The sequence below is a fragment of the Nelumbo lutea genome, chromosome 8 (assembly GCF_056320005.1).
Source record: "Nelumbo lutea isolate HS-2025 chromosome 8, American lotus-T2T, whole genome shotgun sequence".
In the NCBI taxonomy this organism is placed as follows: Eukaryota; Viridiplantae; Streptophyta; class Magnoliopsida; order Proteales; family Nelumbonaceae; genus Nelumbo; species Nelumbo lutea.
In genome coordinates, this window is record NC_142691.1 from 52,651,276 (window position 1) to 52,673,795 (window position 22,520).

At 36.3% G+C, this 22,520-nt stretch overlaps 2 protein-coding genes across 3 annotated transcripts; both read right to left on the minus strand.

The window, feature by feature from the left end:
- Positions 1-5,087: 5,087 nt before the first annotated feature.
- Positions 5,088-6,716, minus strand: LOC148844187 (F-box protein At5g07610-like). The gene has a single exon (XM_088959010.1). It carries the CDS (start codon positions 6,600-6,602, stop codon positions 5,223-5,225), a length of 1,380 nt encoding a protein of 459 aa, XP_088815136.1. The 5' UTR covers positions 6,603-6,716; the 3' UTR covers positions 5,088-5,222.
- Positions 6,717-9,712: 2,996 nt separating this feature from the next.
- LOC148844188 (protein transport protein Sec61 subunit beta-like) lies at positions 9,713-15,927 on the minus strand. 2 transcript variants are annotated; one of them, XM_088957738.1, is made up of 3 exons: positions 15,791-15,927; positions 11,191-11,242; positions 9,713-10,152 (listed from the first exon to the last, which is right to left on the minus strand). In XM_088957738.1, exon 3 carries the CDS (start codon positions 10,138-10,140, stop codon positions 9,883-9,885), a length of 258 nt encoding a protein of 85 aa, XP_088813864.1. In that variant the 5' UTR covers positions 10,141-10,152; positions 11,191-11,242; positions 15,791-15,927; the 3' UTR covers positions 9,713-9,882. The 2 variants fall into 2 exon arrangements, with proteins under 2 accessions (XP_088813864.1, XP_088813865.1); XM_088957739.1 differs by lacking the exon at positions 15,791-15,927 and adding an exon at positions 15,564-15,734.
- Between the last annotated feature and the right edge of the window lie 6,593 nt (positions 15,928-22,520).

A 22,520-nucleotide genomic window follows, 5' to 3' on the forward strand; every position in this document is an offset into this window, starting at 1 on the left:
TTCAGGCGAAACATAATTGCCTGACTCAATTTCTTCAAGCCTTCTTCTTTGTGTCACTTCAACTAAAGCCTCTAAGTTGCCACTTTCTAAAATTGGTGCTAAACTTTGTCTTAAATCCCCTTCCCTAGCCAACTCCATTGCGTACTAGACCCTCCTTTCCACATCTCTCTTGCAAATCACCTTCAAGCTTGCCTTTTTTATTAGAGTCACATGCATTTTAGCTCTTCTAGGGATGCACCCACCTTTAATTGGACCCAAATGAACGAATTTGAGATAAGCATCTTCATGCCCTCTATAGATGAATCCTGTCTCACCGAAACATCTCTACTCAAGATGGCTTGAATGGGATGCAAGCACCTTCCATTTTTCCCTCCCTGCCAACTCATCAACTCTCCCCAACCCCATCGAAGAAAATTTTGAAATTGAATCCGAAAGTTGCATCTCCACCTAGTTTTTGAGCTCCTAACCTAGGTTGTCGGTACCAATTGCAACTCCGCCTCCACTTAAGGGGCAAACCAAGCTCCATCGGAAGAAATCCTTACTGGTCTTCTCATCTGCCTTTCGCCTCCCCCCCCCTCTCCCCTTTTTTAATTGTTTTAATGACAAGAGCGAAGATGATCCAAGGTTCACAAGAATCTCTCCATCTGGAACTTATCTTATAGGTGTTGAAGCTTCCCCAACCTCTAATCTCACCAATTTAAAGCTTTGTCACACACCCTCAAAGAGAGAAAGTGGGTCCCTTGAGCCATTCTCACAACATAGATCTCCCTTGCCACCTCCAGAGTAAGTAATTTAGGGAAATCTCCGACAGCATGTGCCCAAACCATCAACCCCAAAGAATCAATCCTTGACCATGCATGGAGGGGTATCATAAAACATCTAACATTCTACTATCTCGCCTCTTGCAGTCTAGATCCTTTCTCCATCTCCATGTTCCATTGAATCAATTGCAATGACTTTCCATTAAAGTGAATGGAAAGTGAAAATTACCTCTTTTCAGCACTCTCAGGGCCTCCATATCATAAGCTAAAAAGAACAAAAGATGCTCCCTTGTCACAAGTGACTCCTACACCACACCAACATGCACCTTTCGTCGTGCCCTCAGCATGCCTTTGGAGTGTCATTGTGTATGTCATGGGTGGGCTATCTATGTATTTTGTATGGGGGAACGCTAATGACATTATTGTAATTACCTAGTATAATTTTTCACCATTTTGATGTTTCTTTCTATCATTCTCCCAAAAGCTTAACTTACTCTTTGAGGGGAGGTAGGTAGTTGAGTGGTGCCAATACTATGTAAAGATTAAGAACGAGGTCCCCTCGACACAAACTTGTGTGCTTGTGCTTCCCAACATTTAATGCAATACAAAGTGCTAACTAATTTGTGTGCCTTCTTGTTGCCTTTATGTGTTATTGCTTGCATTCGTAGGCTCACTCGACCTAATCGAGTGCCACATAAGACCTTATCAACTAGCCCTGTGACAGTTGGTATCAGAGCAGGTTGCTCTTCAATGCATCACAATCCTTGCACAAGGACACTAGCGATGGTGCAATGAAGCACAATAGGGAAGTCATGGACGAGATACAACTTGGGCTTGCCTACGTTTATGAGACCAATCAACCACTAGGCGATGAAGCCATTGTAGAGAAAGCCTTGAAGGGCCACACATCCAAATTGAGTGAGCATTACAAGTCGGTTAACAAGCTTGTTTCCTTCGACACATGCCACCCCTCGTTGCAAGGTGATAGTTGGGAAGATGCGTGATTGAGTGGAAGAGATCCACCTTAACGTGGAAACCATCAAGAGCTCCATGATGGAGCTAGAAGCCCACTTGAACAAGGTCCAAGATGTCTTGAATGGCACCCTCAAGGATATCCTTGGCACATCATCCCGACAAGAAGGGAGTTCATCTCGAACCAACATCCAAGACCAAGTTGATGAGATGGGAGCTTAATGGTCGACATGGAAGAGAGTCATGCCTACACCCACAGTCGTTCAAGCACAATTAGAAGACATCAAGAGAGAGTGGGTGACCATGAAAGTTGCCATAGCCGCCCCTGCTGACCTCCAAGCATAACTGAATGACATGAGAGGAGATAAGGCACTCCCAAAGAGAGCAATGGCCAGCACTCCTAGCCCCTCCACAATACTATCCCTTTCTCATGTGAAGATTCGGGAGTTCATACCTTATGCTAGCTCCCAAGATGCTCAAGAACTTGACAACTTCTTGTGGAAAATAGAGCAAGAAGATAGATAGATAGATAGATAGATATAGATAGATAGATAGATATATAAATAGATGGGCTGTTTTGAAGCTTTATACGTTAGCGTTAGCATTGATGAGGGGTGATTTGGCCTGACCTACTAAACAGTAAACACGTGGGTGCGACCTGCTAATTGGACTGTGACTCAGCATTTCCTACTATCTCAGTGCCACCTGCCACTTCGGTGGGCCAAGCCACCTTGGGTGTCTCGGACACCTCGGCAAGGACCGAGGTCTGAGTAGCTCGGGGTCGCCCAACTTATCGAGGTGACACATACCAGACTTATAGAAGCATGCCAATTGTCTACAAGCTCTTTGGGATCACGCCACACGACCGACAGGACTTATCCTCATCCCGCCCGGATCGAACAGACACGATGGGCCTTATCGACTAACACGTTATCCACCTCCCAGGGCAGAATAGACTCCTAACAATGCTGGCCGAAGATCTCGGAGGTGTTTCATGAAACCCACGGCAACTCATCTATATAAGGGCACCAGCCCCCAGAACCTAGGCACGCGCAATTATTGCTTACTAGCTCTCATACTCTCAAGTTTTCATTTCGCATACAGCCAGTTACTTACTTAAGCATCAAAGTGACCACGTCGGGTTTGCCACCCGGGTTCTCTGATCCTTCTTATCTTGCAGTTCGACCAACCAACTATTTAACTGACGTCCGAGCTTCCATACACTTAGGAGCGACCAAATCGTGCACCATCAAGCATGAATATGGGGGAAAAAGAACAAGTGTTCGTTTTATTTACAATTGGAATTGAAATCAAAATTCTTTGAAATCAGAATCAGTAAAATATATTTTCTTAACCTATTTTGTTCAGACATGAATCGGAATGAGAATTAAAATAAGTTTGAATAGGATTTGATTCCCAAGGAGAGGGGAAACAACGACCATTCCCTCGGAGAATGCCATTACACCAATAATGAAAATGGGATTCCTCTATTCCCATGAACTAAATGAGCCGGCCCTAACTGTAATCGGTATTCTTTTAATTAAAAAGACAAACAGCTTGAAATTTGAAAACAGGGGCAGACTGCCTTTTTTTTCCAAACTGCCAAGCTTTGCAGTCATAGATTTCTAATTCATCTCTTCTTTCGACGAATCCTTAATCTGAAGTGGATCAGTCTTGGATCTTTGATGTGGGATCATCTAACTCGTCCTTGTATTCAACAGTTATTTTTTATTTATTTCAGTAAACTATATCTTATAAATTTACCTTTTGTTTCTGATGGCTTAATTCATCTTGGTTCTTGCCTTCTTTCAGCAACCAACCAAAATATGGACCTGAGCCTAATACAGTTTGCCCATAAATTGGAATAGATTTGCTCCTCAGATATAAGGCATCCTATATGAAGTTGGGGTTATACAATAAAGCAACCAACACTGTCGAAACTAAAAGTCCAATGGAGAGCACACTGATCTGTCATCAACTGCAGGGTCATCTTCATTCTGTCTTTTGGATTTTTTGACTTGGTGGATAGGGTTGCTTCTGTTAATTCCTTTGATGTGGTTCTCAAGGAATTGCTTTCTCAATTTTCTTTTTTTTTTGTATGGTTTTGATGCATGTCAGTGCTTGCCGACTTTTGTTTCATTTCTCATTGATGTCTTTGTTCATGTTAAACATGGAGCTCCTGTTTCACCACCTGCTTTACATGTGCCACCCATGTAACTTTTTAGGTCCACGGGCTGGCACGGCACGACACGACCGAGCGGGCCGTGCCACCCATGAACCTGCTTTTGGTTCTTTGTAATGGTTAAGCTGGAACAAAGACATCAATGAGAATGTATTTTACTATTGAAAACAATATATTAAATCTTGATTGTTTTTAAAATTTCAATATTTTTTATATTAATGAGGACAAGTTATTTTTCACTTCAAATATGTCGGCTTCAATGAATTTTAATTCTTGATTTTATTTTTCACTACTGAATATGCTATTAATTATAGTCAAGATTTATTACACATGCCCAATCATCTACATTAGCAACTGGGTTAAATAAGGGCGAGCTTGGAATCAGAAGAGTTTTGCCCCATCATCTACTTGATTGGTCAAAACTTTTTTTCGGATATCATAATTTGAAAAAGTGTGGGGATGTTTCAGTATTTAGGAGGTTTAAGTTTTTTACCCAATCTTTCCTGTGTCATAGTCGAAGCCTTTTATAAAACTATCTCACACACTTGGATTAATTATAATAGATGGATGGCGTACCAATTGACAGTCTTCTGCTCGTGCCTCGTGGTTAGCATGAGCCCCGTTCCCCTACGTTTATATTCTAATTCCAGGCCTCTCTATTCTCATGAACTAAATGGGCCCTAGATGTCCTGTACTCTATTTGATGTGAGATGTGATACACTTTCAATGAAATTCAATGACTTGTTCCACTCTCACATGTGCAGATTAGGTTTAGTGGTAAGGTTTGGGCCGTTAGCCTCCAACCCGTATCGTTAAATACAATCTGCACATGTGAGATGGAAAGGCATATAGAGTTGGGAACGTCATTGAATTTCATTTGAAAACAGGGGCCAGATTTTTTCCAAACTGCCAAGCTTTGCACCCATAGATTTCTAATCCATCTCTTCTTTCGACGAGTCCTTAATATGAAGTGGATCACTCTTTGATCTTTGATGTGGGATCATCTAATCGGTCCTTCTATCCAACAGTTATTTTTTATTTATTTCAGTAGTACAAGTATTAAGTAGGAGATTAATTATTGATCCGTTGGAAAATGTTATGAATTATTCCGGATTTATATATTGAAAGTTGAAACCTACATCTGGGAAATCATTTACCCCTGACATTCAATTTAAGGATACGCATTTTATAATTTTACTTCTTATTAAAACCCAAATTATGCAAAAATAAATGAAAATTAAACCTCAAAACAACAGGTTTCATTAGTCTATCTATAAGGCAGACGACTCCATCAAGAATTAAGATGATCAAATACAAGACAGGGTCTCAATGTATGGATGAATGTCATCCCAGAAGTATCGCAGTACAGAATCCTTAGCAGGGTCTGAAGAAACACGTAGCAACTGGGTGCTCTTATCCTTGAGACTGTAAGAAATGACCTTACCAGGTACATGCAGCACAAGCCAGGATTCTTCTTCTTCTTCTTCTTCTTCTTCTTCTTCTTCTTCTTCTTCTCCTCCTCCTCCTCCTCCTCCTCGAATTAGATTCAATACAGAGTACTGATAAAAGGGTACGGGTATTGGGAAAAACCTTGTATCTATCTGATGACCAGGAGCGAATGGAAGTATCTCTGGAAATTCATATATTAGAGCATCGAGATCCACCTGGTATTTCACAAACCACCCAGAATAGTCCTTCTCCATCTCTAACACAGCGAAGGAGGTAGTCTCGGGGCCAAACGCTTGATGCCTGACATTGGCCACGATAAGATGCAAATGACCTTGGGATTCTCCAAAGTACAGATAGCCCCTTCTATTCAGAGCTTGAGTTAGCTGCGGCAATGGTGGCATCGTTCTCAGACACTCTCGCTCAACATCAAAGCATAGGAAAGTATCCGGCTGACGGATCCAGTGCATTGCACCATTCCAGAAGACCCCAGGAGTGAACTCCTTACCATATAAATTGAACGGCTCTCCACAGAGTCTCCAGTGCCCGGTTTCAGAGGAGTAGAGCTCGATCTGAAAGCTGAGAAGATAAGAAAATTCAGGGTTTAAAATTAGGACGACTTTGTAGTGAGGTGATCTACAGGGATCGAAAGCTATGCTCGCAGAAGACACCATTCCCACAGAAGGCCGGAGTGGAAGTGTTCTGTGTTGCTTCGTGGCTGGGTTATGGACGTGATAAGGGACTAACCCACTCAACGTTCCGATTCTACCAGAGCACAGAAGTAGGCCATTGCAGGAATGCAGTACTTCAACAGCTACAGGATCATGAAGATGTGTGAAGGGGATGTCAGCTGCAATATTCCCGTCAAGAAGAACAAAGTCAAGTTGTGGATAAATGGCTCTAGAGAGTCCAGTAGGAAAGAAGAACCCAGAGACAGAAATGGGGTTTCGACGGTTGTATTCGTGAATGAAGAGGGGATGGGAGATGAGAGAGAGCCATTGTTTGGAGACTGACTTGAATCTGAGAAGACATTTGATGGGAAGATGTAAGAGGATCTCAGAGACAAGGTCTTCACTGTTGGCAATAATGGTAGTTGATGAGCTACTTGTGTGATCAGATTGCTCTTGCCTGTTGGCATGCATGGAAATCACACTCATAGCTAATGTCTCCTGTTGAGGTTCTGCTACATCTTCGTCGTCGTCGTCTCTACCAGTCCAGAAGATAAACTTAAACCAGGCCATACTCAAGACATATCAAAGGACAGAGATCACTGAGTTACAAGGATTAAGGCTATATAGGGAGGAATAGAGGCTTCTCTTTAATCCTCTAGAACTAGAACAATTTTAAGCACGTTGGTGGTGCAAGAATCTCATGCTTTCAACCATTTCACCAAATCAATCAACGATAAAGGAAAAAAGAAAGAGAAAGAGCAAAAAAAGTTCTCTTTCCGCCACGGGAGGGCTGCAGGTTCACCTTTATAAGTTGGCACTTTTCCTTTCATCCGTGGCCGTGACCCACTTTCCTTGAGCTTCCTTCTCAGTAAGAATCTTCCGTTATTGCATTCTGCCACCTCCTCCATTTCTCCTATTGACTTCTTTACACGCAAAAGCTGAAGTTTGCTTTGAAAAACAATAGGCCAAGTGTCTTCCAGCTGAAGATGTTAGCTTTGTGACATGGGAAACTTTTTGAGTTAATTAAGATACATTAAAGGGGAAGCAAATAAAAAATAGTTTAATACTGTAATGCCAAGTATTTTACAGTTTGGTGAATCGAATATAGATTGATTACCTTGTCCAAATTAAATCAATGGCAGACCTGCTCTCGGGCTTTGCAATTCGTCGGACCAACCAAATAGATGAATTAATTAGCTAAATCAGCCAAGAAACATTAGATGGTTGCATCCACTCTGTCAAATCATATATATTTCTTAGTTACCCCTGACCACTTGTAATTTAATTTGGCAAAATGTCGAAGCTTTTTGAATTTTTTAGCTAGCTTCAAAAAACTGTAAATTAAACCCATGGTTTTTGAACTGCCGATGATCTGGACGGTCGGACCGTTCTGCCTGGGAATCATTCAGGCAATCAATTTTGTTTTATCTCAAAGTCGGTCCCTTGTCAAAAGTCATTGAATCGATTAATAATCCATTAATTCGAACAGTCAAATCATTAATCATTGACCCGTTCAACAGTTTTTAGCTTTTTTATTTTTAATTTTTTATTTTTGTTGTCAGAACAAACCGCCCGTTCGAACAGTCAAATCATTATAAAGGATTTATTTCATTGTAGTTTTATGTTTTTAAAGGAGCATGGATCAATTAAAGAAAAACAATGATGATTCCAGTACCAGCAATTGACTAATTTTAGATACCAAAGGAAAAACCAGAATCTATTCCCTTGTGCTCATTTAGGGGTGAATTGAGTTGCAACTAGGCAGGCGCAATTTTTGTCCACACCAAAAGGTAGGAGCAACAGAAGTCCAATGCATCTCAATCTGGCGCAGTTAGGCCCATCAATGATGCCCAAAAATTCAGTGCTTGATCTGATGGATTTGGATGATGTGTTATGCAATTGAATCAGATTTGAATTTTGCAATTTGCATCCAATTAATAATCAGATCAGATTCAGATTTGGTTCCATGATCCTATTAAAATCTGAATCCAATTATATTGTAATATTTATTGATTTTAATATATAAATTTTCTATAATTATATTTAACATTATAAAAAGTATACTTTTATATATTGTATTATATATGAATTTATATAGATAATAAATTCAGTATGTTACAAGTACATTAATTTATTATATATATATAAGTAAAAAGTAATTAACTTTTAATTTGTTTGTATTTTAAAATATTAAAGCGAAATTAAATTAAATATAAACCTGACTGAGTCCTTTAGATTCCGAATTCGAATACAATGGAATTTTGGATCAGATTTAAATACAAATTTTCAATTGGATTCGGATTTTACTGAACCCCATCCAATTGCAGCCCTAGGCCCAGCCTAACCCAAATTATGGGTTTGGAATTTTGGGCTTCATTATGAACCTGGGCCTTGAAAATCAAGTTTGATGTCAGCTTGGTCCGAGGCCTCGCGTAGCTAAAACCTGGGCTGATCTAACCTGAGTCCACCCGCCTTCTATAATATATCCATCTACAATTATGCATTATTGTGGATATTTTTTTTTTTCTTTCTGAAAGCTAGAATTATGTATCTGTAAGTACAGACATTCCATGTAATTATACTTCAAGATATAAACAGTTAGAATATGACATTCAGCCTAAGCCTCGAATGCACATACTCCCTCCAAATCAATTAATCAAATACTAGCTAAGGGGGGGATGAGTGGACGTTGATACAATCGATTGCGGGATTGTTTAGTTTTTGCTCTTGTCCTCTTTGTTTTCTTTCTTTCGTCACTACCATGCATAGAATCCAACCAGGAACAAATAAAAATTGTAATACAATATTGATATTCCCTGTCCATTGACTTCCCGGATAACTAGGTAGCTGTGGCTGTGGCTGTGGCTGGTTTAAGTAGAAAGTGTACTGCTTTTGCGCCCCGATATTCATTGCTTTTATGTATTTTATTCATTAAGCTCGGTTTGGAAGGAGCACAAATACAAACATATCAATTATGTGACAAAAGCACAAAATTCGAACCCCAGAAGAGAACAAAAAATTGTTAAAATTCCCAAGTCCATAAATTAGTAATAGATCATATTACACTCCATACACTAAAGCAAAAGTTTTATTTGATTGCTTAGCTATGACCATGAGACAATACAAATATGGAGAGATGGAAAGAAGGCATAGCCTCTGAGATTTTTATCAAACACAGGAGGTGCATTTTATTTTTGCTCTCAGTTGAGACGGAGATTCCGAGAAAACAATAACCGTTGAAGGCCCCGTATTCAATTTCATGAGAAATAACCTTACCGGGTATATTTAACACAAGTCACAAGTCATGAATAAATTCTCTTCTCCGGGAATGAGTTCTGAGAGAATAATGATCAACCCAACCCAGAGTGACCAACTAAGTGGGCCACGGAGGGGAAGAGTAAAGAGTGTGGTAGACTCCATTTATTTCCTTTTACTAGCATGCATTTCTTAACTGTTATAAGTGGATATTTTTTGAACAGTTACAAGTGGGCAGTTTCGGGCAATTTTTGGAGTGAGAGTAAAGGACATATATGCCATTTTTTATGCTCATTGTATGTTACTTAGATAAGGGGTAAAAATGACTAATGAAAAATCCAGAAAATGGAACTATTCACGGTAGTATAGATTTGTTGATGTAATAGTTTAAATTCATAAATAATATAAATATATTGCTCTACCTCTACGCTGACAACCTTGAGTATTTATTTGTCAATATATAACCTGAAGGAACACCAAAATGGTAATACAGAACTAAGAAACAAAAAAAAAAAAAACCCTGCGGATCCATTGTTCATGGGGAAAAGGCTTAATATCGGAAGTCACTACATCTGTTGCTGCTAAGTTTCACTTTCTAAGACCTCCCAGCCTCTCTAGGCACCAAATACAACTTACCTACGACATGCAAAATTGCAACAAAAGCTATGAATCCAATGCTCATGACAAGCACCACGTTCGGAGAAATCTTAAGCCCTGGTGCATCGTCTGTGTAGAATTGGAGCATGGTGCCACTTGCTCCTCCGGCAGTCCCACCAGAGGTTGTCCTTCTCCTTCGCAAGCTGGCAGCTGCTGCTGCACTTCCCCTTGGAGGAGCTGCACCGTTTGCAACCATTTCTGTTCAGACCTATTTCAAATAGGAAAGAGAAAATGTGAGGATCAGAAATGAAAAATAAAACGGAAAGTGGTTTCTAGTATTCATAACCAAAACTTTCTCAGTAGCAAAAACAGATTTAGCTAAATCAAAATTAAATAGATTTAAACCAAAACTAATGCAATTTGAACATGAAATGCAAAAGGATGCATAAATGAGAATAAACAATACAGTGGTTTTATATCATCTATGGGTTTAAAAGAAAGAAGTGAGGTGTAGACCTCAAAAAAAAATGTCACGAATATAAACCGTAAACACATAAAAACAACAATTCACCAATTTCCCCTTGTAATCCTACAGTTCAACTGTTAGACTGGTGATCTACCATGAAGTGAATAAGAATGCAGGGCAATTTAGAATAGCTAAGGTCAAATGAATAAGAACGTGCAAATCACCACTGGTAGAGTGGTGGTCTGAACAGTGTTTTCTGTTGGTCAACAGGTTCAAAATCAACCCAGATTTAAATATAGAACAGGGACAATAAAACACCAAACCAATTTAGAAATCCAAACAGAGATGTAAAGTAACACTCATATGGTATAGAAGTGAATATGCTATCAACCTACAAACTCTAAATGACATAGACTGCATTTAGAGAAATGATTTAATACATGCAAAGATGACGTACTAAATTATATAGGTGCAAGCATTTATGGTGATAAATCAAAAGCTATGCTTAATGATTTAAACAGAGAGATGTTCAAGGCTTTTGCTGAGTACAAATTCATCTGCAATAAGCAAATCAGCATGATGTTAATGTGAAATGAATAACAACATGCAAATCAAAATAAAGCACAGTGGTGACAAGTTATATCAAACTGTACAAATGAAAATTATCTTCCCAAACTGAGCCTTACAATCAAGCAAAATGTTATTAAGGAATTTTCTCTACAACTTGTAAAGTCAAATTGGGTATGAAAAAACGGTAAATCCCTTTAAAAAGAGATACATGCACACAGTAAAAAGAGAACTATTTCAACATATAAGCATATAAGTTGATTAATTGCTTACCGAATGAGAATAATGAATGTGATGGGTGGAAATGTGATATTTGAACTACTTCCTGTCATACAGAGATAAGAGGAAAAGTAAATCAGTGTATAAGAAAAATACACTCTAAATGCATACAATGATAAAAATCTCAGCAGCATTATTCAAACATGTTAATCAATTCAAAACGATTTCCTCAGTCATCTACATAGAAGAATAAAAGTTACGATTGGAAGGATATCAAGGTTATATTAATGTATAGAAATCTATATGTTAGATATATCTCCAATCTTATTCTGATAACAAAAAGAGAACAAAACAAACATTATATTCAATTTTACACATCCTCTAAAGGAAATCCCCAAATGGTGTGTCTTAAATTTGAGAAAAACCAAATATGATATAAGAAGAAACATAGAACACAAGATCATATCCCCATATGAACAAGCGAAAGAAATGGAAAGAAGTCTATCAAATAAACCTCTGTACTGATACAAGAAAAATGCATCCCAAGAATCAGATGTTACTCAAAAATGAGTCAACTGAAAAAATACACCCACTTCAGATCAATTTCTAACAAGGCCGCTTGAAAAAAAAAAAGAAAAGTACAACAGCTGCAATCAGGTTTAGCTAAATCCTAGGAGATGAAAAGACAACCTAAAATTAAAATTTCACTAAAAAGTAAAAACTAAATTTCAAGAACAAAAATAACAAAATTTAGAGATAAAATCATTCACGAAGTACAATAATACAATATGCAGTCCATTCTGCTAAAACCAAAGACTAGCAAACCTATTATTGAACGCTAGAGCATCGTCAAAGCAGAAAAGGAAAAACAAACCCATCAATTCAATCTATACATCATTTTATAAGACAGCATGCAACAAAACACAAGTACAATATAAACAAAAGCAGGCAAATAAACAATAAATGAATCCACTAAAAAGAGTATCCAACTATTGAATACAAGTTTTTAATTAATATCTCCCTTTAACTCATTTCTCTTCCCACATAAAACCCTGATTCTGTCGCTCCTTTGTCAGAGTCTTCAGCTTCTGCACAATCTTTGTATACACATCCTAAACCCAATCAACTTCCTAATTTAAAATCTATCCTTACCTACTCTTCCACATTCCACCCCGCACGAGTCAACATGTTATCCTCTATTAAACTCTACTCCCACATATGATCTTCCAAACAGATCCAGATATTAGCTATCACTTTGGCTAATTCCTCGGCTAGGAATGACATTAGGAGGTTTAAGTTGCATTAGGGCTTGTATCTCCCAGAATGGTTTCTTCTCACTGTTCTTTTGGTTTTGTAGAAGTTTGTGGTTTGCTTCCCCTCTGCTATGGTGCTCATAGAGTCATAGCCTTACATGGAGCACTATTAATTATTGTACTCCTTTTCATTATTGCAGTTTTAGTCACTGACCAAAACCAAAAATAAAATAAAATTCACTACTCCTACATGAAATAGTTCCTAAAATTAGGTATCTCCAACCCAATTCTTGAGCCGTAAGTTTCACATTTTAAAGAATTTAGGGTCCATTACTTGGCACAATGGTAAACACTTGGGCTCACAAGTGTGAGAATACAAGTTAGAGAATAGAATAGCCACTTAGTGCCCCTCCCAAGACCCCAGCTAAATGTTGCATGGGCACAAAAAACAAGAAATTTATCTTTTCTACTTAGTAACATTTTATTAGGAAAAAAATAGACTGATCACATACATTAACTATACATTTATGGTCCGTATGATTGCAGAGGAAGAATGGGATGAGAAAGGAAAATTTATTCTCATTGTGGCATCCTATGTTTGGTTGCTAAGACCAATTATCCTGCAAAATTTGTTTCCCAGTGTTTGATTGCTGACAAAATTTTGCTGGATGCTTGATTTCATTCCCCTTTGATAAATCTATACATTAACTAACTCCACAATACAAACTCAAAAACCTTGAATATTACTTGCCACATGGCATGCTGACATGGAAAACCTAAAAACTCTTAACAAATAAGATTTTTAGATTAAGGAGCCATTAGGTTCGGTTAGTTGGCTTTGAACTAAGAACTGATTTATCCAGCCACAGATTTATAAAATATATAGAATTTCCATCCACATTCGGATCTGCTTTCATACCAAATAGCATAGGCACAAGAGGGTGAAAATTCTAGAATAACAAATAGAAATTTAACATTTCCTCTCAAATCTACTGCAATGCCCAAATAATTCAAATAAAAAGTAGAGAAAAGAAAAAAAAAAGATGGAATAAGCCCACTTTTCAAAGGAAAAAAAAAACAAAAAGAAACATAATCTACAAAGCATCATTCATGACTGAAAATAGCCTCATCAAAGAGTTTACAGGTTCTCAAACTCCCTAACCATAAAAAGCAAAGAACAAATGGAACAAACTCACTACTTGAAGTAAATGTACTCTACAAAGCATTATTCACAGTTGAAAATAGCTCCATGTAAGAGTTTACAAGTACTCAAGTTCCATGGTCAAAAAAGAAAAGAACAATATGAACATATAAAGCTATAGGTTAGAACATTAAGAAGAATAAAAAATTCTTTGGAGAAACTTTCCAAGTAAAGGGTGGTAAATTAAATTGCTACCACGAACTGCTTCTTTGTTTATAGACTCAAAAAACGATTGAGAAGCTGAATGATACATATAGTCAAAGGAAAGGGTTTCTAATGGATTAGGTAGATGGGCTAGCCTAAACTGAATTCTGAGGTGTCCGCACAACTTGTCTGGTATATATTACCTATTCTTTTACAAATTAATAAAGACGTTGCTGCGTTAAAGATAAAGAAAATGTTACAAATGTTGAAGAATGAAAAATGTCTGCTCATCCAAGTTAGGAAGGATAAGAGGCTGGTTTGAGGTTCAAAATCATTTGCACCTTTTGACATTTTAGATAATACAATCTTTCTATCCTGCGTGCCTGCCCAAAATAGAAATGATCCTTGAAATATGGTCTGGATGATAAAGCCTGATTATTAGACAGGGTTATCTCCTGTTTGTATCTTAAGCAACCACTATGTATTTGAATCTCTGTGGGATCGGGTGGAAGAAACCAACCAACTTTTACAAGTTGACCATTTTGAAATGTACAAATGTAAAACACGTCTTACTTTCAGTCCCATAACAGGGAACCATGTCTACTGAAATAAAGAAAAATATGGAGAGAATAAGGTATTTCAGATCAGAAAAAGTGAAGGGTAGGATACTTTTGAGTGGTTAATTCAGTGGAAGATCATCCACATTTAACAAGAAATATGCTAGCCATTGGAATATTTTGAAGCAGTCTACAGTCCTACATGACTATACCCAAGCATGAAAGAATATTTTAAGTGCCCAGAATATTTTAACTTTTAAACAAGAAAGATGAACCTAAGAATACAGATGAGGAGAGAGGCTAATGTATTTGCTGATTATTTAGCAAAGAAAATGGTAAATAGGGGTCAATTGTACTGGGACAAAAAGGGAATAAAATCCCCTCGACTCTCCATAATCTCCATATTTTTGGAGCCAATATATCCCCCTCAGAGTTAGGCATTGAAGATAATCCTTAGTTTCAGCAATGCACAAACTGTGGGAAGTAGGATTAGTGTTTCACAATAATCATAATTTATAGACTTTCAACCAATCTTCTCTACTATTTATTTTCTCTTCTTGCACATGTTTTTCCTCTCATTTGAATTCTATTGAAAAAAGAAATATATCTCTTTCATTCTCTATCTAGGAAATAACATATGAAGAACCTATCAAATCCCCAATCCTATTTGGCAACGCCAAATGTTGTATCAGCAGGGGGGGGGGGGCTTCACAATAAAACGAAATTATTTGAAATCCTTGGCCATCCAGACAGAATTTCAATTTGTCCATATTTTTGTGAGGAATTATGATCATCCATTGACTTCTAATAGAATTCCTATTAACCCACCAAGAATAAACAGAATAACCCAGATAATACAATGTAAACAAAGTTTCAACCCGAAAAACCTAGTCATACAGAAGAAGAATCATCACATCCTGAATAAATATTTTCACCAAAAAGATCAAAACATGCAGAAAACAAATCTCTCCAAATCCAAGACCCTATGGAACCAGATAGGTCTACGGGCCTGAAAACAATCGAATTGGAGGCTAACAAGGAACAAAACTGCCAAATCAGGAATGGATTAAGCAAAATGAGGAACATGGGAACAACCGATATACATAAAGCACCATGTCAGAGATCACTGATTACAAAATAATAGAAAGAGAGAGAGATCTAAAAGCGAAGTCAAATCGGGATGTTTGTCTCTTTCAGATGTAAAGATATAGATGCAGATCAACCAATTCTCAGATTCAAATATTTGAAATGGAAATTGCTAAGACCACTTACTATCCCTCCCTCAGATCCGTTCTATCTGATCAAAACAGAGATTTAATCCAAAATTCTTAGGACAACCTGTATTTATCGATTCACAACACAAATCGACCTCCTTTTTATTTGTGTACGATAACAAAACAACTCCGATCGACAGAAAAGAAACAGATACGGATGTGTGTGTGTGTGTATGAGAGAGAGAGAGAGAGAGAGAGGAAGAATTAAGTTCGCCGTGCAGTTACCTGAGATCTCGTCTCCGCAGTAGTAATCCCTATTGGCGCATAAGCGTTTCTTCAGCGTCGCGATATATGAATACGCGTGAGCCGGGGAGGGGGGTATTGCAACAAGAGTCGTCGTTCGTGTCCTATTTCGAAGAGTATCTGTTCAACTGGCTACACAGATGTCGTCTACTCAGCCTATTGACCACGTCATGCTTCCTGGCGTGGCTTGTTTGGAACCAATCGTTACTTTCCACGTGGAATTTCTGCTCTTCCACGTCACATGCAGCAAGTATCTTGTATCAAATAGAGTATTTATTTTGCTAAGGGATATTTTCTAAAACTCACCATCACTTTTCAGCAAATCATCTAAAACTCATTATAACTTTTCACCATTTCTCTTAAATTCATCGTAATTTTCTAAAATGTAACTCACCTTTCATTAAAGCACCGTTAATATTAACTAACAGAAGTTGATTGTTTTTTTTTTTGAAAAATGATAATATATTAACACCAACTAGTCTATTAAACGTCAAGTTAATGACATGGTGAGTTTTAGACATTTTGAAAAGTTACGATGAGTTTAAGAGAAATGTTTTAAATTCATGACGAGTTTTAGACAATTTCCCTTTGATAAATTACAAATATGTGAATAGGGTTTCTAAGATTAACAATTAGCCACCCCAAGTTTCTAAATTTACTCTGCACCACATTTTTTTGGTTACATAAAATTACTCTACACTCAAGCTTATTTGATTTACATCCTACTGTGGCCAAAGCCCTAAGTTGGCTGCATGTATGTATGTATCTCATGGTTTTTGCAATTCCCAAACCAATACCACTCGTTAATGGGTTAATTCAATTAGTTTTCTGATTTGTTGGTATATAAATATATATAATGTGTATCAAGGTTTTAAAAAACAACCCAAAATCGGGAATGTATCATTCTAACCACCAGTTTCTGAGTCAATGGTTCAACCATCTAATTTGAAATGATCCTTCCCAAGTTAAAAATTAAAAATAAAAAAATGGCCAAAACCGTTGAATGGGTCGTTTGACCACCCGGGTTAGTGGGTTGTTAACCAAATCAATGGTTTTTGGCCAAGAACTGGATTTGAGGTGAAATGAAATGGTTCTGGCAACCAGTTTCCCGGCCAAATGGTCTGATCATCGAGTCAATAATGGTTTGAAAACCATGATGCCTATATATTTATATGTAATATAAAAATAAAAAATTGATATATATTAAAAATATATAATATATATAAGTCAATTCAGTTAACCACATTTTTTATTTAATTTTTCGGTTTTATATAAGTACTTCTGCCTGCATGTACAAAAACAAACGGTTTTTTATAAGTACCTCTATATATATAAGTACCAATACTCTTCATGTACAAAAACAAACAGTTTTGATTTGAGTCTTTTGACAGATAATCAGCAACCATGTCTATGGCCAAGAGATTAGGAGACCACATCTCTGCCCCACAACGTCCCACCCCACAATGCCTCACATCCCCGCCGTGTATTGGGAATATCTCCCGATGATGATATCAGAATCAATAATGACATCATCAGATGTGCTATAGGGCATTATGGGGGTAGAGAAGTGAACTCATAGATCAGATGTGCAACCATTAATGTCCATGATTATAACCTTGGAATAAGATGGTAAACTATCAAATTAGCCAGGCCTCTCTAGCCAAAGCTTCACAATTCCCCATTTCATCCCTTCAGGGCCATGAAGAGTGACTAGTGTAGGCCCAACTGAAGTTGCAAGGGCTCAAATTCTAGCACCTCCTGAGTCTTTGATAATATTACCAAAGCCACCTGAGTTAAGTTAGGGATCAGTCAATGTCCAAGCACCAGAAACCTTAAGAGGAGGTGAGCTTTGTCTATGAATAGATAGGAGAGGCACATATAGTAGGAGGCCTTCATACCCCAACCAGCAAAAAGGATCCTAGTGTTGAGATCATTCAGAACCTTCTACTTTATCCCCTAAAATCTAGCCAAAATGGATCCTCTAAATTGAACCACATGCTCCATTGAGTGGAAGTTGTTTTCAAAACACTACCAATTCATTTTAGTCCATAAATGAAAATGACATTGACTCAACCAAACCACATGCTCAAACCATCATTTGATTATCACAGATACCTCTACTTCCCTGAGGTAATTTCTATGAAGCTGGAATGTTATGATACTAGAAGAACTTTGACCAATCAGAACTCACCCATGAATTTTGATGAATTATAGTTGATTGGTTACCACTTTTATGATACTAATTGATTGGTTATTAGCCTCTTAGGTATCATGTCATTTTAATATCATAGTCAAACTCATTTGTAAAATAGAATGTTATTACATGATATATTAAAATTTTTATGATGATAATTTTCTCATCGCCAATAATACAATATCCCCGAGTGCTTTCAATAAAAATTCAAAAAGAAAACAAACTTTTTAATAAAATAGTTGTAATTCCAATTATGTTATATGGAACAAAGTGTTAAGCATTTAAGAAAAAATGCCCAAAAAATTAATGTGGCAAAAATGCATATGCTCAAATGTATGGATAGAGAGCCAAATAAGGTTATAAAATGAAGTCATTGGAAGAAACCTAGGATTAGCTCAAATATATAAATAGTAAAGTGAGAGAAAGTAGAGTAATAAGATGGTTTGATCACATGTATAGTAGTCCATCCATAGCACCCATAAGAGAACCTAGATTTCCTACTCACTTTTTCTGCCTACACTTTACCCACCGTGAATTGCAACCCGGAAATCCAGTTTTCCCTTAAGAAGGGATTCATTGCAAGTTGAAGGAGCGAGAAAGGGATAGGGTCAGAACCAAAGACATTGATTTAAGTAGTAAGAAATTATTTAAGCACTCATAATTTAACAATGGACATGGCATTAAACAGAATATAATATGACTTACACCCCATTTTGTATCCTTTTGAGACCTTTATTGCCTAGTCTCAGTTATAGGTCATTCCTTGGCCTAGACAATCTTGGCCACTATTGCTTGGATTGGTCCAAACCAATATAGACTTGCCTTCCAACAAACCAAGAATTATGTATAAGTACTATAAAAAATATCAATAATATTTAAATGAAAACAAAATTCCCAAATCATTAATAGCTTGTGGTGACTGAGTCAAATCTCCACAAAATAGGTATAAATCAACAATATTGATGATTTGTTTGATTGCCATTCCATGTGATAACTCAATTTTATAAGCATTTAGCTCAGTTTTCTTTAAGATGTATCAAGGACCAATATTCTTATACTTAAGCTTGTAATAGGTATCCATTGAAACATTTTCCTTAGATAAGCCATAACCAAATCTCCTTAAAATTCTAGTTGTCAATGTTGAACATTACAATTTCTTATTTGTATCATTCATTCGCTCCATAGAGATTGGCTCTAACTTTCTCTTGAATTTCATGTATGTGATTGCCAAGCTCTTTAGGTTCCATATTACTTCTCCCTGGGTTGGAAATAGATATTCTATCTAAGACATAACTTGAATTTCTTCCATACACCATTTCAAATGGGGTCTTTTGAGTAAATTAACATTTGGAATTATTGTATGCGAATTTGGCATTAAACATGATAAAGTCTCATGGGAAGGGCAATCGCTTTCTAAACATCAATATAAACCATTAAGAGAATAGTTTACAACTTCAATATATTTGGCCATCAATTTGTAGATGACATGTATTTAAAATTAGAGTTGAATGCCCATGAGTTTCTGTAAACTATATCAAAAATAACATATGAATTGCATATCTTTATTAGATGTAATGTTCATATTTGCAACTAGGGGTGGATTCGAGTGGAGCCAAATTGAATATCTAGTTATTCGAGCTCAACTTGTCAATAAACCATGCTTATACAATGTAACCTTTTTTTTTTCTTTTAGACAAACCAAGGGGGTGCGCTGTAGTGTAGATTAGAAATTGGGTAGTGTCATCACACCCCCTTAGGTATTCTATAAGGTGTAGTACAATTCACTCCACATACTGCATTTTGATTCCATGTATTTCACTTACAACATGTAAGATAATTTATGTTATTAACATGTTCAAAAAAGCATAATACAATAGAGAAAACATAACACAAAATAGAGGTTTAACTTGTTCAATTAATAGGAGTTCAACAAGCTCAAATAAACATAAAAAAGGATAAAAATAGTTTAGTAGCAAACAAATAAACAAATTCTTATCAACAACAACAATAGTCATTGCAATGGCGAGTGATGGTGAGCTTCTTCTCAATGATGGAGTAGCAACAGAAAGCCTTGAGGACCAAGAGAGATATGTTACAACATTGTAACAATATGATAATCTTAGGGTAAAATGGAGATGAACCACTTACAGTGGCAGTTCAGTATAGAAATGGTTGGATTAGCAATGGCGAGTAATGTGAGATCAATTAACGATGATGGGATAATAGTGGAAAACCTTGAAAGTAAATAAGAGATATATTGCAATAGTAAAATAATGGGATAGCTTTTAGGGTAAAACACACCCTATGAAGCATGGGATCACTCATAGTAAGAATCCACAGTAGCATTAATCAATCCATGAGAAAAACCTGTTGATGATAAATTGTATTGTGTGTGGATCAATCCATGAGATAATGTGGATCAGTCTAAACCACAAGCCAACTGAACACCCTAACAAGTCGTAGAGTGTTCCCAAACAGGATATATTGTGGTTAGATCATGACACCAAACACCCCCCAAATAGCTAAAACACAACAAAGGTAATATAATATAACAATAAATTCTCTCTTTAAGACAAAGGATAATGTAATTTATAGTGGTGATAATCTATACTACTATTAAAAGTGTGAATGAGAGTGTGAAACTTTTGTTTGACTTTTGGATTTAGTCCCTCTCTAATTGTGATGGCACAAAATGTGATTGGAATTACTACATTTATCCTCATTCAATTCTCTTTCATTAAGTTTTATATTTAGAATATTAATTCTCATTCTTTCATTGAATCATATATTAATTAAAAATAAGTGTAAAAATGAATAATTATCTAAAACTTACCATGACACTTTTGTACTTCTCTTAAACTCACCATTGTTTTTTAAAAGCTCCAAAGATCCCCTTGTCAATGAGATTTGTTGTCCAAAACTCACATTCCATTAAGGTTTCTGTTAAATCACTATTAGTGATCATTAATGGAACTTGTCCATGTAAGCATTCAAGTATCTTACATTATCAAACTAACCTTGAATGATCAATCAACCTTATTAAATATTTTTGTGATAAAATTGCCCCCGACTATTGTGTGGTTGGTAAGGGCCCAGGCTCAAGTCAAGGGTAATTTTTTCATGAGAATATGTAATAAGATTGATTGGTTATTTAGGGATAGATTGATTGTGTAAAATACTTGAATGCTTATGTTAACAACTTCTAATAATGATCACTAACAATGATCCAACGAGATATTCTTAACGGAAGATGAATTTTGGACAATAAAATTCATTGACAATGTGATCTTTGGAGGTTTTGAAGAGTCATGGTGAGTTTAAGAGGAATGCAAAATTGTCATTGACTCATTGTGAGTTTTAGATAATATCTTTTCTTTTTATTGACTACAGAAATAAAATACAAATTTAAAACCAACACAAAAATAGAGTTGTTTTCCTTTTTGGTGGTGAGTCAACAATTCAACCTTTTTGGATCAATGTGTAAAAAATGCAAAAAATTTACATTTATAACAACAACAACAACAACAATAATAAAATATGAAAACACACAAAAGTATAAAAAGTACAAAAGAAATTGTAGAAAACACTTGGGCACATTTATAATATCATATATCATTATATTAAACAAAAATAAGTGTGGCAAATAAGAATAATTTTAATAGACAAATAAATATAAAAACTGTACAAAAACATATTGATTATTATTATCACCATCATCAAAGTTTGCCATGTGAAAAGCACACACACACTTACTAGTACATTAAAGCCATTAAAATACAATGGCTAAAGTAGTGAGGTTTAAGATCATGTGGAGAAAGTCACCAAACAAGGAATTGTGAAGACCGACAAGTTCCTTTGAACAACACTTTGAAGAAGGTGTCAAATAATGAGACAATGGATTTCTAGGTGAATTTGGCAATGCTGGTTAAAAGTGCACCTCTTTAGGTGTCTGTGTACAAGTATCATATTTCTTGTTCCATGTTTTGTTGGGCAAGTAACAAGGTATTTGTTGTAATTTGAATTTTACAAGCCATTATTTACCAACATTTCTTGTTTTTGGTAAATGGGATCAGAGGGCCTCTAATGGTAACTACCTTGTTAGAAAAGTTCCATGGTGTTGGAGAGAACCGAATTGAGATAATTGTTAGTAATTTGAAATAACTTGTAAAGAAAAGGAGATATTGTTCTTCATATTGTTGGATAGGAAGCTCTTGCTACCTTATATTAGATATTGGAATCTTCTATCATTCTACAATTGCATCTTAGGCAAATTAGTTTTGTTTGTAAAACTCTCTGATGCATTAGAGCTAGTTTTTCATCGTACACCAATGTAGATATTGGTTCTATTTTCTTGTTTTTAATTTTGTGCTACAAACTAGTAGTTGTTGATTTTTCTATTCTTTTTAATTAATTCATGGAAAATTAGAAGTCAAAACAATTTTAAGTGGGACCCACCTAAGTAGGTAGGTCTTAAGCAGGACAAGGGTTTTAAAGTGGGATCCATCAGATTTTTTTTAA

Excerpts from the sequence above, each read along its gene's own strand:
- LOC148844187 (XM_088959010.1), bottom strand. The coding sequence starts at position 6,602 with ATGGCCTGGTTTAAGTTTATCTTCTGGACTGGTAGAGACGACGACGAC.
- LOC148844188 (XM_088957738.1), bottom strand. The coding sequence starts at position 10,140 with ATGGTTGCAAACGGTGCAGCTCCTCCAAGGGGAAGTGCAGCAGCAGCT.